Source organism: Euprymna scolopes, chromosome 7 (genome assembly GCF_053919585.1).
Source record: "Euprymna scolopes isolate OS-2025 chromosome 7, ASM5391958v1, whole genome shotgun sequence".
Lineage (NCBI taxonomy): Eukaryota > Metazoa > Mollusca > Cephalopoda > Sepiida > Sepiolidae > Euprymna > Euprymna scolopes.
The window spans coordinates 83,537,586-83,557,860 of record NC_136488.1 but is presented as its reverse complement, the minus strand read 5'-3'; the positions used below and the strand labels follow the sequence as shown (position 1 = coordinate 83,557,860).

At 32.4% G+C, this 20,275-nt stretch overlaps 1 protein-coding gene across 5 annotated transcripts in view; it reads left to right on the top strand.

Annotated features, from left to right (window-relative positions):
• The window catches only part of LOC145279813 (uncharacterized), a 254,115-nt gene that overhangs the window by 230,532 nt on the left and 3,308 nt on the right, over positions 1–20,275 (top strand). For all 5 annotated transcript variants that reach the window (XM_080131179.1, XM_080131176.1, XM_080131178.1 and 2 more), the window contains 2 exons: positions 13,524–13,622; positions 19,917–20,015. In XM_080131179.1, the coding sequence (XP_079987305.1) occupies positions 13,524–13,622; positions 19,917–20,015 (198 nt within the window). The remainder of the gene's footprint in view (positions 1–13,523; positions 13,623–19,916; positions 20,016–20,275) is intronic.

The following is a 20,275-nucleotide window of genomic DNA, read 5'->3' as shown; positions in this document are numbered from 1 at the left end:
GAATTAATTTTGCAAATTTAGGCACAAATCTTGAAAATAGAACATCTTTGGATGTTTGTTCTCTCAAAACGGAAAAAAGTGTTTTGAAGAGGTTTCTCCTGAAATATCCAAATTAAAATATATATATATATATATATATATATATATAGTTTACTGCTAATGATGGAATATATATATATATATATATATATATATATATATATATATATATATATATATGTATATAATCATTAGCAGTAAACAAAAGATTTACTGAAAAATAGATAAATAATCATTTATTTATTTTTGTTAATCTCCTCTTTCACCATTTTTGTTTCTTCTGCAATGCAAATAGACTTATTTATCAACAATATTTAAATCAAACTACCATACCTTTTTATGGCTTAAAGAATGTTTTTGTTAAAGAATGTTTTTAAAGAATGTTTTTTTTTTTTTTTTCAAATAATTTTTTTCAAAGAATCTAACTTGATTGAGAAAGGTCATAAAACAAACAAACAAAAAAAAACATATCTTTTTTATATTTTGTTTTAATATAAAAAAAGATGAGCCGAGCTCAACTTTTTAACTCAACCATAACCGCATAATAAATTTAATATAGAAATTCTCTAGTATTTATATCAATTGTCTTTGGCCTAATCATTAGAGGAACGGGATCACATAAATCGCATTAACAGAATGTATATTTGTTTTTTTTCAATTCAATGGAAATTTTGTGTCTATCTTTAAAAAAAAAGAAGCATTATTATTTAAAAGGAACCTAGTGTTATATAATATTGGTCATTACATATATGTATCGAATCTACTGGTCCTTTTTTGAACACTCTAACCCAGTGATTCTCAATGTGTGGCTTACACTCCACTAGAGATCAATTCAATAATAATAGGGGCAATATGAAAAATATAGTAATATCAACATATTTTTTATCTTATCCAATAATAGGTAAAAATTATAAATCTCTCTATCTCTGTCTCTCTACCTCTCTCTCTATCTGTCTCTCTATCTCTCTGCCTATCTCTCTACCTATCTCTCTCTATATCTATCTATCTTATAAAAGGAATTTTAGGTGTGTGTGTGTGTGTGTGTGTGTGTGTGTTTGTTCCATGTGAACTCTGAAATGTCTTGGGTTTTTTTGGGGGGGTTTTTTCACACAAAAGTACTTGATGTATCTGGGAGTGTTCTTATGTAGGCTTTGTTTCAGAATGCATCTGATAAGTATCGAAAATTGATAATTGAAAAAATCTGATTGAAGAAGGATATCTGATTTTGACTGAAGTTAACACTTTTATACAACCTAACATCACTAGTGCATTTGAGAATTTTTTATCATCACACAAGCAAAAAGGCCCAGCCTATAAAATCAACTGTAGCTTATTTTATAAAACAAGCACATTTGAAATTAATGTTTCTGTTTAGAGAACAATTGAACCATGATACTTGACTTTTGGATTTTAAACTTTAAGTGAAATCATTATTTACAGATAAATCAATGGTAGATTCTCTACAGTGCAATGTAGACTACAATATATTGTGGACTACATCACTGCAAGGAGGCATGTAAAGCTTCCTCCTAGTACACTGTAATGGATCCCTGACTAGAGCAGGTAATTAATCGATTTAATTAAAAAAATGGGTGATTTCATCGATTTTAATGACAATAAAAGTATATGAGAGTGGAACATTGGTTAATCTTTATTCAATCCCTGATAACGTCGTGTCTCCTTGCTAGTTTATAAGATAAAATTGTAATTATAACCTAGCTGAATACAATAGCCAATTGTTCACCCACTAATGTTATCGTGCATCTGGCACCAGCTATGTATGTGAAGCTTCTGACTTGTTTAACCTTGCAGTTCTTAATCTGCTGTCAGGTTTCTTTATCTGTTGCATCACCAATGTTTGATTAATGCATCCATGAAGTGAGATTGTCTTCTCGAAAATCATTTGAAGGCAAAGCACAGTATTGATGTTAATTCAAAACTAGGGTATTTTAAATTCTTAAAGAGGAAGTTTGAGAAAAGATCAACAAGAAATTCATTGTTCAAGGAACATGATAGAAATTTGTGGATGACATGAAGAAATTTTTGATTTAAAAAAAAAGAAAAAGAAAAAAATTGGAGCATGGTACAAAAATGGTTGAGAACCACTGCTCTAACCGTTATGCTATATGGCTCAGTCAAATTTCCAAGGATTACCCCACTTATGCTTGATCATCACTTTATTATGCTGTGTTTAGTAAACGAAAATCATGTACCATTTTTTTCTTGAGTTTTTGCTGTAACTTGAACAAGGATTAAAAGTTAACTTTCAAAGATTAATGGGACGATTCCAATATTTTTTCCAGATTTTGACACAATTACAGATTATAATTCTCTAAAAATCACTGATTATTTAGTTTTTGTTTGTTTATTGGTTAGATTACCCTAAAATCCCATGTAATATTTTATTTTTTATATATTTATAAGTGTAATTAAACATACTGCGCTGTGTTATATAACACTATGTTCCTTTTAAAGTATACTAGCTGGCAGCCCGGCATTCATGGTGGTACAATACGCTTAAACATGATATTTTAATTTATGCAGATTGCACATGTATTATTATAGAATCAATCCTTTATTGATTATTATATATTACGAGGAATAATTTGCCCGGTGGACTAATTTGCAAAAAAATTAAAAATGATAATGTTGTTCATCAAATTCTGTTTGTGTTTGTTTACAATATCACGTCAGCTGATATTTGGGCTTGACAATGAATGCCCTGGAAAAGTCACTTCTTATTAATGTTTAGTCTTAAAATATGCAAACAAAAAAATGATTTGTATGTATTATTATGCATCGGACTGTGATTTTCACAACATTTCGGTCGATATAACCTCCGACCTTCTTCAGGTGTATCTTGCCGAACTTGGGAATTTGGACGGAAGTTTGAGTGGAACCCTTTATTTACTTCACGGGGTAGCGTGCTCTTGTTCTGTCAGCCATGACTTGATAGAGGTCCTAAGTAATTCGCAAATGTATCTTTCGGTCGCCCACACTGAGAATTAAACCTTCAGGAGAATATCATTATTACAATTGTTTTTTTTCCAGTACTCTAACCACTGCGCCACAGGTCCTTATGGACAATTCTAGTATGAATTTTAGCCTGCAACGTTGTGAAAATTACAGCCTTAAACCTACTTTTTGAAGTACACCTGGGCTTGAACAGGGGGATCACACAATCTGTAGTCGAATGCTCTAACACTAAACTGTATCTCCAGATTATAATAAATCTGCTGCTTTTTTTTTTTTTTTTTTTTTTAGAAGAAGAAATGATTTGCTGAAATTTTATCCCCTTGGCTTATGTAATGTAAAATATTCCTCTGTAAAAATTCTTTATCTGTAAGATAGAAAAGACTATTTTTTAAGATTGGATTTTTTCGATTTTGAATACTTATTGGATGAATTTCTGTACAAAACGTATCTCTGGACATTGCCAGACTTCTAAATTACCTTTGTGTGAAATTTACAAAAGATAGGCTCGGCCGTTTCAAAATCTATGAGGAAGGAACTTGCACACACAAACGCACACAGAGTGACGTTTATATAAGAAGAGATAATATTCAAAGTTTTGATTGCATAGTGGAGAGACAAAGTACAAAGGCTGTGATTATGAACTACTAAAGGTCACAGCCACGGAAGAACACAACAAAGATTTTATAATGGCATTAAAAATAATTTTATGTTTTTGTTATATATTACTAAATTAGGAATCATTTTTTCTATTAAGAATCCAGTTAGTATTACGCATGCAAAATTGAAAAAAATATGATTGAAAAATGTCATTTAAATAAACTGTCAATAAAAATTGCTACCTAATTTGACCTGATGTCATAGTTATCTGAAACTGCAACTCGAATTATAACTCAAAAATATTCCTCATTTAATAATATTGATGAATAATATAAATTAATGACTCCGTATAGTCTTCTTAAACTATGGATACCCACTGACATTTTTGTGGCAAAGAGTTGTGCAATCTCCAACCACATCTTTCCTGAGACGGCACTGCTTTGAATCCAGTTGCAAGTATATATAAGTTCAGGATGACTGGAAACCATACCGAGATAAGCGGAGTGCACATACAGCGCCTAGCATTTCCAAATTGTCACTCATCTGGTATTGGTTAGGCTCATTGTTGCTTAACTTTGGTGATCTGGTGAGAACTGATTTGTTCACGTGATTATGCCGTATATAATATAAATTAATAGTGTTTAACGAACTAACAACATAAAACCATTTTTAATGCCTAAACAGATTTTTTCTTGTGTTATTCTATGGCTGTGACCTTTATACATTGCTAAAAATGGTTAACCTCTTGGAACCAGAAGTTAAAAAAAGGCTAGTCAGCAGATTAGTTGATTGACTGTATGACTCAGCAAAAATCTACAGGTATCTAAATCCGGTATCATTTCGACAGCAGAGTTCTGTTGGGCACAGAAAAATGATGAAAAGAAAAAGTGTGTGCATCCACCGAATTATCTACCCGAAGATTTATGTTTCTTTTGACAGGTACATGTTGCAACCATACCGACACAAAATCTCCATTATAGTAGAACTATCGTATTTAGAAAACCTTCCTTGTCTACTTCATGTAACGTAAAAGTGCTGGATCTTAATGGATCCTAATTGTTCCAGTGTTGAATAAAAAGCATGGAACTAACTTTGAAACTACTGACAGATCCAAGTTTGGTGCTATTTTTGCAACTAAGGCTACTGCGGCTCGTCTTCAGAATCTTCTTCCATCTGTTTTTCTTAATACCTACTAATACTTATTGCTGTATTTCACTAAAATCACCCCAGATTTTGGCATCTTAGAATTAACCGATGTAATTGCTTATGTTTATTCCATTCTCTTTTCTCTGTATATATAGGTAATTCAGCTTCCATGTATATGAACAAAATATTGGTATTTATGATATATATGGAATGTTTATGTGCAATAGTAGATATGCATATAAAGAAACTAGTAGGAATAATAACAGACACATCTCTAAAGCCAATCAACATTTCGGCTATGTCAGATTACCTTAATCTTTGGTTTAATACTATACTTTCTGAATCATGTTAAATGTGTTAAAAAAAACTGTTTGCTGTAAAGGCTTTAATTTCTTTTCATGAAAAAAACTTCATCAAAGGTCATTTGGCACAACCAAAATATCAGTTGCTTTTTTAAACATGTCTGTTATTTTTACTAGTCTGTTCAATGCGTATCCTTTAAATATTCTATTTTTGTCTGAAATTCAATTTCATGCTTTAAATTCCATCATTTATACTATATATATATATTTATTTATTTATTTAAAACTCTACAGAAGGTCAGAAAAACATTGGTACCGTCTGTTTCAAGCCTAACATAAGGGGGACCAGTTAATGGTAAATGATGTCAGCCATATTGTTTTCTGTTTTTTATTAACTTTCTCATTAACTGGTTCCCCTTATGTTAGGCTTGAAACCGACGGTACCAATGTTTTTCTGACCTTCTGTACAGTTTTAAATAAATAAATATTGATTGGAATTTTTTCTTTGTAATCGAGCACTTTGATGGAATTCTTTCCTCAAAACAGCGAACAAATATATATATATATATATATATATATATATATATATTAAGTTCTATATAAACTCTATAAATAAGAAATTGCAACAATTTATTATTCAATAAGGAATACAAAAACTTAAAAATTTTCTTTATTCCATGGAGTTTCAAAGATCGGATCTTATCCTCAAAGGAAAGTAGTTAGCATATAAATTGAAAACTATAAATTATGCAAGAAGTTTTTTTATAGAATTTATGGTTTTCAATTTACGTGCTAACCAGCGAAATTTATAGTCTGCCTATGAATATCATTTTGCTAACTACTTTTTCTCTGAGGATAAGAGCCATTCTTTGAAACTCCATGCAATAAGGAAAATTTTAAAGTTTATGTATTCCTTAAACAATAAATTATTTTAATTTACAGAGTTTATATTGAATTCCTTATATCAATGCTCTATCTCAAATATTGAGCTTTTTCATCTGGTTAGGACTGTCATGAATATAAATATTCATACTTGCTTTAAGTTTACAGAATCATTCAATTTGTAAACTTGAAAATCTTTTATGCTTTCTTCTTCCATTCATTTAACATCACTTTTCCTTTGTTCAGGAGTCAGGTGTTTTCTGATACTACACAACCTCACTCTCCAGATCTTCCGGTTCAGCAGGTCAGCTGTTACCAAGTTGTATTCTGCATTCTTATCTAATCATTTGCTTCCAATTTTCCTTTAGCCAACCAATATTCTTGTGATTTAAGACATCCATGCTTCTGTAATAGTTTATGCCGGAGGATATATATATATATATATATATATATATATATATATATATATATATATATAAGTACCCTGTACCTCTATAAGGCCACCATTCACCTATGTATGGAGTACTGCTGTCACATTTGGGCTGGTTAATCTGCTACTTGTCTCTCACTCCTGAACAGAGTTCAAAAGAGAGTCGCCAACCTGATAGGTTCTGAACTGTCATCTAGGCTTCAGCCTCTGTCCCATCAACGAAATGTTGCATCCCTCTGCCTGTTCTAGAAGTACTTTAATGGTGAATGCTCTGACGAAGTACAAGCACTTGTACCCGCTTGATGTAAATACCCCCGACAAACCTGACAAACAGCTAAATTCCACCCCTACACGGTAGAGATCCCTAGGTGTAAGAAAGGCTTCTACTCAAGTAGTTTCTTCCCCAGAACTGCTAGACTTTGGAACTTCCTTCTGGGATTCTGCTTTCCCAACTGTACTGACATGCAGAAGTGTAATGTGAACAGACATTTTGCCACTCATCTCCCTTCATAATATCCCTGCAATTTATGTCCCCGATAGTAGCCCCCTACTTCAAAGTGGCAGTGTGACTTGTTTGGGGTGAACATTGAATTAAAAAAAATATATGATATATATATTTGTTTCTATTTATGCAAGTATTTTGGCTACATATTTGCTGATATATTTCAGTTATAGACTTGTAAAGGCTAAGATTCTTCAGGCCAAGACAAAATAGATAATGATAAATTTTCTGAAAGCTTACGAAACAAATGATCATGTGAAAGTTATTTTAAATCTAACAGTTGATTTATTCTTATTTTCTTCATTTATCTTTTTATTATTTTTTATTCTTAATATTATTATTTTTGCCATAAGTTTAGGTTTCAAACTTTTTTGAAGGACGTATAAACAAGTCAACAGATTCAAAATAAAAATCCCTCCCCCCAAATATATATATATATATATATATATATATATATATATATATATATATATAAACATGTATGTATACGAGACGCCACTGGTCTCTTTAACAAAATATACAAAACATGTTGTAGTGAGGTTTATATAATATGTATAAGCACTTTACAAATAATGCACATGTTAGATAGCAAGTTTATATACAAATGTCAAATAAAGTCTGCTGTTTATATAGACATGTTCATAATAATGTATGTACATTGTTCGTACTTAGAATGCATAAAAACTGTCAATAAAACGGATATCAAGCACATCTTTTAAAATGTATGTATAATATAAATTGTTCATGTTTATTGAGAGGGTGCATGTATGTGCGATAGAAAGTTCAAAGTAACAGGACAATATCAAACATGGCCGTTCTCCAAGGACTAATAACCTCTTACCGTTTTCGCTCCTTACACATATTCAACTGGTTCCCTTCGTCTTGCAGACACTGAAATAAAAGCACTTCTCTGTGAAACACTAACACTAGTCAACTTCTTCTTATACTATTTCTATAGTTTTATTCTCATATTTCACAGTTCTGTGCTTCCTTCAGAGTTTGGCAATGTCTTTCTTTCTTTCTTTCTAAATCTTTCTAAATGTGTCCATTAAAACTTCCATGCAAATACGTCGTCATGAGCGAACCCGTCGGTTCAAATTTCCAGTCTCCAATTGTCTGCTCGACTGACTTGTGTTTTACGTGTATATATCAAAGACTTTTTTTTTGTTCTACCTTAACGCATAAGCAAATACTTTGCTATTTAAGCCCAAATTAAGTAAATAAAAATACTTATATCTGCAATCTAACTAGTTGTGTAGCTTCTATGATAAAAGTAATAGAAGAATTAATTCTCCATTTGTGAACAAATAATTAACAAGTTTTAATTATATGTGTGTGTGTGTGTATATTCATACACACTTTTGTGTGTGTGTGTATCTATATATCTATAAAAGTGAACATGTCTGTGTGTCTGTCTACATTTCCCTACGCAATAACTCTGTCAATTTTTAGTCTACAGACTCAAAATTTGATATACAGGGTACTGAGATTTGGGAAATTTGATGTGATCGGTTGTTGGCCAGAAATTTGGCTGTTAAAGGGTCAAAGTTCAACGATTTGACTTTTGAGAACTCTACCAAACTCCTCCGACAATTTTGGGTCTAAACACTTGAAATTTTAGATATAGGTTCCTTGGACATGGATCTAACTTAATAACTTGATTTGAGCCCAAAACAATAAATGTTAAGGGGTCATAATAGGGGTCAAAGTTAAAAAAATTGACCTTTTTTTTTTTTTTTTTGCTCAGCATACACCTCCAAACACTCGGGTAGTATATCTATAAAAGTGACCGTGTCTGTCTGTGTACATTTCCCTACGCAATAACTGTCAATTTTTAGTCTACAGACTCGAAATTTGATATACAGGGTACTGAGATTTGGGAAAATCTATGTGATCAGGTTTCGACCAGAAATTTGACTGTTAAGGGGTCAAAGTTCAACGATTTGACCTTTGAGAACTCTACCAAACTCCTCCGACAATTTTGGGTCTAAATACTTGAAATTTTAAATATAGGTTCCTTGGACATGTATCTAACTTAATAACTTTATTTGAGCCCAAAACAATAAATGTTAAGGGGTTTTAATAGAGGTCAAAGTTAAAGAAATTGACCGTTTTTTTTTTTTTTTTTTTTTTTCTCAGCATACACCTTCAACCACCCAGGCAACGCCGGGCACCCATGCTAGTGTATATATATATATATATATATATATATATATAATCTGAGGTTATTGTTTTCCGGAGGTTAAGTAACCAACGAACTTTAACAAGGTTAATACAAAGTTGCTCAATACTAGAGTTGCTCAATACTAGAGTACTCAGTACTCAGTAGAGCAGGGTATACTCTTTATTTGTGTTTACATAAGTTGTAATATGTTGCTACACAGTCATGAGCATGTTTCGATCAGCTAGTTACCAATAATAACTAGAGACCTCTTCAGGCGATACAGCTTATATGAAAGCAAAGTTAGCAATATAAAAGGGCGGCCATCAAACATGCATACAAATACCTTTCTTTCTTGTCTTCCATTACCTTGACCTTTAACCCCTTACCCTTTCCTATTCATTCCTGTATCTAAACACAGATTCAAATCCACACCCCTATTGGGTCTTATTTACATACAACCAAGGCTTATTTTTCACTACATCTAATGGAACATTCTAATATTAATTCCATGTGATGAGGAAGACCTGATATTTTCATTGCAAACTTTGCTTTTCGTATAAGCTGTATCGCCTGAAGAGGTTTCTAGTTATTGGTAACTAGCTGACTGAAACATGCTCATGAATTTGTAGCAACATATTACTGCTTATGTAAAAACAAATAAAGTGTGTGTGTGTGTGTGTGTGTGTGTATATATATATATACACACACACACACACAAAAGTAAATATTGAAAAATTGTAGAATAAAAAAATTAAGATTGTCTGCTCTTTTTAACTTCCGGTTTCTACTGTACATTTAGCTGGATAATTAGACATGATCTAGTGGCTCTAAAGTCATTCTTGATATGGTGCAAGTGGGGGCATCTACTTTATTCTAAGTATATTTTCTCTTCAGGTCACAATTTTTGTAAAAAAAAGTCAACTTTATGAAAGTTTAACTCTATTACTTTTATTTATATCTGTAAGTGATGCCATACTGTATTGTAAGTATGACGTAGCACAACTTATTACTGTGCTAATATTTTATCAGTTATTGTATTATGTTATATTCCTATCTGGTAAAATGCTAAAGTTGTTTAAACTTTATTATCTCTTGCATAATAATATCCATTGTGTCCCTCTTTCAATATCTATATTTATAATCAGCTATTCTTTTGTATGTAGCACTAGGGGAAATAATTCAGTATATATCTTACTTGTAACCGTTATCATTCTGGCCGAGTTGAGCTCCTGGGCAAGTACAGTGTCTTAGACCTTTGCAACCCACGTTCTCTAATCCTGATTTACATCACGTTATGGTTAGCCAATCTTGATTCCATAATCAAAAATTCAACTACTTATGGGCCTGACAGTGTTGCTAGGTCACTTCTGATTGTTGTTGTCCAGATGTTTGAATTCCCACCAGCCGGCTTGCATCAACCAGGTAGAGAAGGAAGGCAAAAAAAAAAAGGCCTCATGGATGAGTTCTCTTGTGGCTTATGTTTTAACGAAGGAAGAAAATGAAACATATATACAGGCATGCATGTGTCAAAAAAAAAAAAAATGAAGATAAATGAAACATTAAGAGAATAGAATGGTCACCACCAATTAACTGGGGCTAACTAAAACATAAATTGAGTTTTGTAAATGAAAATTTGAGAAAAAGAAATTCTATGATAAAACATTTTTATGTCTATTATTTTATAAGCATGTACAAGTTATTTGAAACACTAAGTGTTTATTGTGGAAATTCGTGTTTGGTAAAATGTGTAGATCAATACATTCAGAGTGTGAATATGCATGAGTAACTAATGAAACTATATGAAAATTTGGCAACATGGCATTGTGTATGTGTGTTGGTTTACCTTGTTCTTGTTAGTGCATGTACAACTGTGAATAGCAGTTCACCTGACTCTCACTAATGTGTAAAAATGTGTTCACCAGATAAAGGAGGTTGGTATGTGAGTCATTGAGTCCTTTGCTTTGCCTCCTCTGACCAAAGGCACCGGAGTCGGAGGATGGGGGGGGGGTAGAGGATACTTCTTGAAGTCCTGTTCGATGCAGCTGGCTGGTGAAATCTAATTTTTGGCTTTTATTTCCACGTTGTTAAAGGAGTTTCTAAATTTACATCAACTTATTATTTTGACATAGACTTGCTACTTTTAAGGTTTGAAACAATTTTTATTGGTATCTACATCTCAATATTTTGAGTTAACACATTCCTGTGAAGACTTACTTACTTTAAAGAGTGAAAAAGAAAGGAAATTCCAATGAAGCAGAGAAAGAGTGTAGCATTTAGAACCATTTGCTTTTTAGCATTCATAGGAATCACTTTGCAATTCAGTCACCACACTCTCTCCAGGTGCTGAGCTGCATCCCTGAATCATCTTAGATGGCATTAAAGTATAGTTCAGAAATTCTGGCACTGAAGATCTCGAATCCATATGGTGGCAACATAGTATGCAGCAAAGGCAATCATTACCAAAAATTTTGAGACTGCAGATCAACCGCTCCCATTGTTTTTTTTTTTTTTTCAATATACATCCAAACAAACTCTAGTATCAGCAATAGTTGATTAAAATATTAGTATTGTTTGTAATATAAACATCAACTTTTATTTTCAAGTAAATTTAATTATACAAGTTGTAGGTAAGTTGGGGATCAAGATTTGTAAAGGAAACATAAATTTTGCTTCTTTTTTTTTTTCTTTTTTTTTTTCACAAATATTTACAAAATATGTTGTGTAAGTAGAGTGATTGTCTGTTTAAATGTGTGACAAACATATCTATCTGTTCTCCAAATGACATCATAGCAAGCATCAACAGCAACTAACTTGAAGTATATTAGTGTAAAAGACAGCATTTTTTTTTCGTTGCTTCTCAACTTGCGGCTTTTATAATTAAACTCACTTGGAAAAAAAAAGTTATCTTGTTTACAAACAATTTTGTAAATAAGATCTTTGTTTACATGGAAATCCAATTTAAAAATTTTTTTTAGATAAGTATTGGTTATTAATATTATTCGTATTAATTGGACTACTGTTCTAATCTTGAGGGTTATTTGCACGATGTCAATGTAACTGCCGACCTTCTTCAGACATAAGTCGCCATGTTTGATATTAGGAAAGGGTTAATTCCATATTTCTGAGTTCTTGTATTTAAGTTCTATCTTTGTTTCATAATTTTTATTTTTTATTTTTACTTTTACTTAGAACCTAAATGTGAAACCGCGGCAATATATAGTTAACCCTTTCTCAATATCAAAGATGGTGATTTATACACCTGAAGAAGGTTGAAGGTTACATCGACTGAAACACTGCAAATAACATTCAAGATGAGAACTGATCAATCCAAATATTATAAACAGTACAATATTTTTTTTTTGTTCTATTTTTGTTTTTTTTTGTTTTTTCCAAGTGACTTTAATTATAAAAGTTGTAAGTTTAGAAGCAATGAAAAAATTTACTGTCATTTTACATTCATAAATTAATTATAACATAATCACATTAACACATCAGTTCTCAGCATATCACCAAAGTTAAGCAATGTTGAGCCTGGTCAGTACCAAATGGGTGACTATTTGGGAATACCAAGCATTGTATGTGGCAGAACGGCAAAACCTCCCTGAAAAAAAAAAAAAAACTACTAATAAACTACTGATAAACAAACGTTTCAGCAGAGGGAACTTAATAGCTCAGTGGAAGATCATTCTTGACAACAGGAAGATGCACAGCTCCAGTGAGTGAAGAATTATAAAAGAGTATCAGGTACAGATTTGGCAAGCAAATTATCCTCATAAAGCCCTGAAGATGTCTGTAGCAAGTACTTCAGTATAACCCGTTAATCCACATATGCGTTTACACAATGTAGCAACCCTAGATGGAAACTCAATCATACTGATGAAGCTCTCCAGAGATAGGATACATGTGTGTGTGTGTGTGTGTGTGTGTGTGTGTGTTTTTTAATAGACTTGAAATTTAGTATATATGGTATTCAGACATGTGGAAAACTTTAATTGGTTTTCATCCGGGAAAAAAGGGCTGCTAAGGTGTCAAAATTGAAAAATTGGTATGTGGAGGGGAGGGGTATCAGATTTTTATCTGTTTGTTAAGTTTTTGTTTATTTATGTTAAGAATAAGTAGGTTTGACCTAATGGTTATCATACTTGACTCAATGTCTTTAGATTTTGGTTTCTATTTCAGCTTAAGTATATATATATATATATATATATATATATATATATATATTTTTTTTTTTTTTACAAGAAGTGAATTGTGTAGAAAAAACATAATACTCGCATGCACATGTCTCGGTTCCTTTCTGTTTTTTGTTTTTTTTATTTAATTTTTTTTTTTTTAAGGAATTTAATGTTATGTTTAATACCAGGCAATGCCAGGTACATTTCCTTGTAGATTATGAAAAGAAATTATGTGGTGTCCTATTTATAGGACAATGGGACCTAATATATTAATGTTAAAATATTTTTGTTTCTAATTTCATAAACGCAGGCCGATTTCACTCCTCTCATGTTTTCTGCCTACCATGGCCATCCAGATGTTGCAAAGGCCCTGCTTGATGCCAAATGTGATATTCATGCAGTTGGAACGGTAAGTTTGTTTTTGTTTAATAATGAACCATCACTTATCAAGAAGAAATGCTACTCAAGGACAATGGTTTATCATTGTATCGGGCAGATTGCTTAGACCGAATTGACTCTTTCCCTCCACAGGTCTCTATCTTCCATGGATTTAGGACGATCTTCAAGTTGTAAGCCAGTGTCTTCTGTCAATAATTTTGTGTACATCTTGACAAGTCTTCCTACTTTAGCGGTTCCGTGTTTAGGATCCCACAGTACCACATCACTGATGACCTCATCTTTTCTTCTGTAGCAATGTCCGGTATATCGTGGTCTTCTTTCTCTTATTACTGAAGAGATCCGGGCAACCGACCATACAGACGGCTAATGGTTGAGTATGTTTTCTAGTTTAAGTTTAACACTGCCCAGAGCATTCTAGTGTAAGTTTGATCTAACTTTCAAGATTTTTCACTGAGCGTCCATGCTGGTGAACTATAAAGCAGCACTGTCTCCACTGCGGCTCTAAAAAATTTTTTCTTTATTTGTTCCGAGAGAGCAGATTTTCATATATCTTTTAGTTGATTAAGTGCACTCCAAGCCTTGGCTATTCTGACGTGGATGTCTTTTTCAGTGGATGCGATGTGGCTGCTGAGATATTCAAAGTCATCTAATTGAGTAGTGTTCTTTCTAATGTTTCAATTGGGCCGGTTTGATGGCTGGACATATATTCTGTTTTCGTTGCATTTGTATGCAGTCCAATTATGACAGCTGACTCTTCCAGGACATGTAGCAAGTTTTGTGCATTAGCTAACAAAGCAAGATAATCAGTGTAATCGACATCAATAATCTTCTTTGCTGGACAATGGTTAATGAGATGAAATTATTGTCAGTTAAGAGATGAGTAACCTTAGAGAATTGAGAATGATTGAGATGGACTTTCAATTGAATATTTGTGTGTGGAGGTCGTAACAGAAAACTTTTGACATTAGATTTGAAGACAACCATGTTGTAATCTGCAGGGAAGCAGTCCTATGACAATGTGTCCCACAGATTAGAAGTTGGTGTGAAGAAGCCTTGTTTGTAGACATTCCACATATGTTAAACATTTAGAAGATGAAAGGAAAGTTGTTTATTTTTTTTTCGTTTTGATAGAAGAAAACAAGTTCCTCCCCAGATGTGAGAACAGTAGTCCATCGGTGAACGTATCTAAATTCATACCAAATTTGCAAAAAAAAAAAAATTAAGACTTTTTTTTTTTAATAAATCTTCAACAACTTATCAAAACTTAACAAATTAAAGTCTGTTGTTGCTAAATCTGATGTATATGGAGGATGCAGAAAGACCTTGTACCTTACCAATTTTTTTATTTATTTATTTTTTTTTTTTTTTTGCTGTGTTCTGTTGCATTTTCATAAAGAGGATGACACCTTTTCCATTTACTGACAATAACTATAGCACGAACATCTGAATAAAAAAAGTGATTCTAGAAATAGTATTCGACGGAGGATTCAGCTGGAGGACCAGAAGCCTTGGTGTCAAAAAGACTATTGATATTTAGAAGACATAACCCAGTTTGCCACTAACAAAAAAAAACAAAAAAACAAATACAACAATTATAAAAACTAACAATAATATACTCCTTCTAGTTGCATATTCTTTCTAGTATATATCATGAACGAACATATACTACACTGTCATCCTCCAATCTAGGTGGTAATGCTTGGGAGAATTGTATCAGGATGAATAAACATAAACCATCTTCCTTTTTACCTTACCTCCACCAAAAAAAAGGTGGAGATAATGCAATGGAGGATTGTATCATGACAATAGAACAAATAGGATCTTTTTATCGCTCCAGTAGATATCTCAGTCCTAATGCAATTCTCTACCTGTATAAAAGCCAGGTATGTCCAATGATGGAGTACTATTGCCACATCTGGGCAAGAGCTTTTTTTTTTTTTTTTTTTTTTTTTTACAAGGTAGTCATCACTTATCAAGGCCTGGAAGCCACTTAGGGATAAGGGCTATTGCATGTACAGTAATCAATGGGATAGTATTGTAGTAATCGTTAGTACTGGAGATTTGATAAAGTGTCTTAAGGGGAAGTTCATCAGGAATTTGTTTATGTTGGACTTGAAGACATCCAGGTTGTAGACAGGTGGGAAACAGGCAAACGGAAGAGTTCCACAGATGTGCACTTCTAAGAAAGAAGCTTTGTTCATGGAATCTGCGTTTTGGTTTTGGCACAGCTAAAGAGTGGGGAAAATTTTTGACCATCGTTTCAGCTAGACGGGTGTTTATCGTGAAAGATTGGCGAGGGGGGACCAGAGATTGGAGCTCAGACGAGCACTTGCCATGGAAATAACAATAAAACAAAGACAGGCTTGCAACGTCTCTTCTGTGGGAGAGAGGTTGCAGGGAAGAGAAAATGGCATCTCCCACTAAGCCACAAAGCCTATTTTGTACTCTGTCAAGGCAGATTGATTTGCAACTTTTTTCAGAAAATCAACATGGCACGGATGATGATAGTTGGGATTTGATGTGATAAGAACAGATATCGAAAATTAGATTCCTATCTTGAACAGAAAATTGAGCATTTAATTTTTAAAATCGTGTAGAAAAATGCTGAGAAATCCTTCGTTTTCATAGCATTTTACACTGACTTTGAAATTTCATTATTTTATAAAAAAAAATTCAATTAAAATTGATATATTTATATGAAATACATTGAAAGAAAAATAAATACATGAATTATAATTTTAATTATGAATCACAACTAGCAAAATATCTCAACTTTTACTGCATTGATTAAAAAAAATTTGTAAAAAAGCTAATTAGCAACTAAGTCTTTTAAATTTCACAATTCAAAAAGATATGTGGAGATGTATTACACAATATAACAACTTCATACAAGTTACATAACCATGTATTTTAATTTTTTATTAAATGCAAATATTTTTCTTTTTTTTTTTATATAAAACTGGAGTATTACCATATTTTAACAAAAATTTCAAATAAAATTTGATGTGAAATATTAAATTTGTGCAAAAATAATGTTTTTGACGTCCGTTTGAATGTAAAAAAAATGACATTATTTTTGCACCAGCCTAATAAGAAGACAAATTAAAAAGATAAAATAAGTATGTTTAAATTCACTGCAGAGACTTGGAATATAATAATATATATTTTAAACAAGTCTTTTTTGTTTTTATTTTTGAAATAAGTTTAGTGCATAATGTTTTCAAATTAAATAATAAACAAACATTAATTTTCAATATCAATAGCAAGCGTGTTTTGCAACAGTGAAATCTAAAATGTTCCCACCTCCAAAAAGTTCCTGAAATTAAAACGTGAACTTTGGTCACTATTATTTAAAAAACATAATTTTGCCTTTACAGTTAATATTTATTTTATTAATTCATTATCTTCACTCATTTTATTTAAAAATGTAGTTTAAAACATATTCTAAATAATGATTCCATTTTCTTAACAGTATGGATTGTTTTGATGATGGGACGTTCTTGACAATTCACCGAAAAACTTTTAATAGCTTCAATTTTTCAACTTTTAAAGTAATTTCCACAAGCAAAGATAACGATTTTGGAAAAAAAATATTTTGTGTAGGTCTTTTCTATATCAAATCCCAACTATCATCATCATTGCATCACCAGGGTTCCAAAATCGACCTGCCCTAACGGGGCAGCAGTACTCCATCCTTGGACGTACTTGGCTTTTATATAGATAAAGAATTGCATCAGCAGTAAGATATTTTCAGGAGTGGTAAAAGGATCCTACCATTTTTCCAGTGATCTTGGCAACTGACTTGATGTACGTGTTCCATTTCAGGTCAGGAGTAAAGGTCAAACCAGAAGCTTATTAAAACATGGAGCTTCCCCTAGACGAGAGCCATCCATTTCAATTGATGCCAGATGGGGATCAGAGCGTTGATGATCTAAAGATAGGAGCTTGGTTTTAGATGCATTAAAAGTAACCAGCCACCTCTTCTGCCACTGTACCATGCGCTCTAGATTAGAGGAGAGAGAATCTGAGAGAACTTTGTCATTTACGGCCTTTGATGTGTTGCTATAGATGATCGTGTCATCAGCTAGAAGCAGCTTATCCTGCCTTAAGAGTTCAAAATAGACTTCATAGTTTAGTAGGGGATACCCTTTTCTCTTTCCTGCAACCTCTTTCCCACAGAAGAGACGTTGCAAGTCTGTCTCTGCTTTATTGTTATTTTCATGACGAGTGCTAGTCTGAGCTCCAATCTATGCCCCCCTCTCCCACCAAACTTTCAGGAAAAACACTCGTCTAGACAAAACCACTATCAATAATTTCCCCCACTCTTTATCTGTGCCTAAACTTAAACGTAGATTCCATGAACAAAGCTTCTTTCTTAGAACTGCACGCCTGTGGAACTCTGTTCCGTTTGCCTGCTTTCCAGCTGACTACAATATGGTTGTCTTCAAGCCTAATGTAAACAAGTTCTTGATGAACTGTCCCCCGAAGTAATCCAATTTACAAAATTTTCACTACTTACGATTACTACACTATAATCCCATTGACTACTGTACACTATTAACTCTTATCCTCGAGTGGCCTTTGGACCTTAATAAGTGGTGACTCTTATGTAAAAAAAAAAATATCCCAACTCCTGAATTGAGCATTGAAAGATAGTAATATTATAACTTAAATTTCAAACAGTTATCAAATCTCCATTAATAAAAGATTAGTCTTTCTTTATTCAATATATATAAATACAGATGCACCGTAAAGTATCTATTGTATATCATTAATTATTTTGTAATCAAATATTTTAAAATTAAAATCTGGTTCGTATATGCTAGTTTGCTAATCAAACTGACGTCAAGCTCTTGCATCTGTCATCTTCCATGTGTTTGCATGCCCTCCATCCATATTCTATAAGCAAGACAGGATGTGATCAAAGATTTTCTCACCTAATGTATTGGGAGGTGATAGTGGTCAAGTGGTTAACAACCAGCAAAGTGGTTAACAAACTTACGACCTGGATGTTCCAAGTTCGAATCCAGTTTCTTCCACAAAAATCACTTTCACTTAGGATATTGACAACCTTCACATGGTTCCTTCTATAAGTACCCAATGTCTTTCTAGAGAGAATTCTAATTAGAAAAAAATATCAAAGTAATAAATGCCAACAATAGAATCTTCAGATTTGTACATGATGACCCCAATGTACTGCTCATCAGGATCCAAATTAAATCTAGCTCCTAAAATCGAATATTATAAAATGTAAAAAAGAATTTTAAAAAATGTAATATATTATGAGATGAGGGCAATGAACATAGGTTTCTTTTTATTTAATCCCAACTAGCAGGATCTGTGGAAATTCCACAGGAGACTCATTCATATGTAATAAATGATGTTGGCATTCTTATAGACGTTCAGCGTAAATGGAGATGCTCTGATATTATTGTAGCTCTTTTGTTAAAGCTACAAAAGTATTTAACTAAGCTAGCAGGAACGCCTGGCATGGCCCAGTCATAAAGTACGCTTAAATATGATATTTTAATTCTTGCAGATTTCACACATATTATTATAAAGTTAATGTTCTATCGATTTTTATATATTATAAAGTTGCGATTTCAAAAATAAAAAAATATATTCGTATGACTTGGGTGCATCAGCTTAAGCCAAAACTTATGAAAAAAATATATAACTTGAGTTCCTTCAGCTATTATCAAAACCAAAACTTATGAAGAATTCTTGATAAAATTATTTATGTAAAAAAATAGATTACTGGAGTGCCATCAGCTATAATTGGAGCCAAAACCAAAACTTATGAAGAATTCTTGGTAAAATTATTTTTTACAAGAAGTGGAAGTCCATAACAATCAAACGACAGTCACTCTGATGTAAGCGTGACACACAAAATAAATAACACACACGCTATCCTATTAATATATTGATTAATGCGAGGTATTTTTTTCTAATCTATATAATAAACAAGAACATACGTGTGTCTATCTCACTTCAGTAATCATGGATACAAATTTATTTTTAGAAGCAAAGAAAAGGGAAGCTTGATCTTAATCTGAATAATAACTAATAATAATAATAATAATAAAAAAATAATTATATCTTTTCTCAGATACATTCACTTTTGGTTCGTTTACTGGCTATAAATATAATTATCCAAATCTTTGTGATCATACCATATCATATGCCAAAATTTATTGCAACACCTCTTCTAGGCAATGCTGGGGAGTCCTGTTAGTTTAATAATAAATATGACGAAGTAATCTATGAGAAACATACACTTGATGTTTTTGTTTTCTCTTTTCAGAATGGATGGACAGCCCTCCATTGGGCCACTGACCGGGACCATCAAGAATTGGTTTATTTACTACTTGAAGCAGGAGCAGACCCGACAATCAAAGGGGAGGTAAGTTTAGACATGCTATTATTTATTACTAATAACTATTATTCTTTATCTTAATAACTAACTATTGTTTATTATTAATAACTAACAATTATTATTATTAACTATTATTTATCTCAATAACTAGCTGTTGTTTATTATTAACTAGCATGGAAACCCGGCGTTGCCCAGGTGGACATGAAGTTCGGTTTGGACATAACTGCTATATTAAGGATATTGAGCAATCCCCAGAAAAGAACGGAAGAAGTAGGTGACAGCCCCCC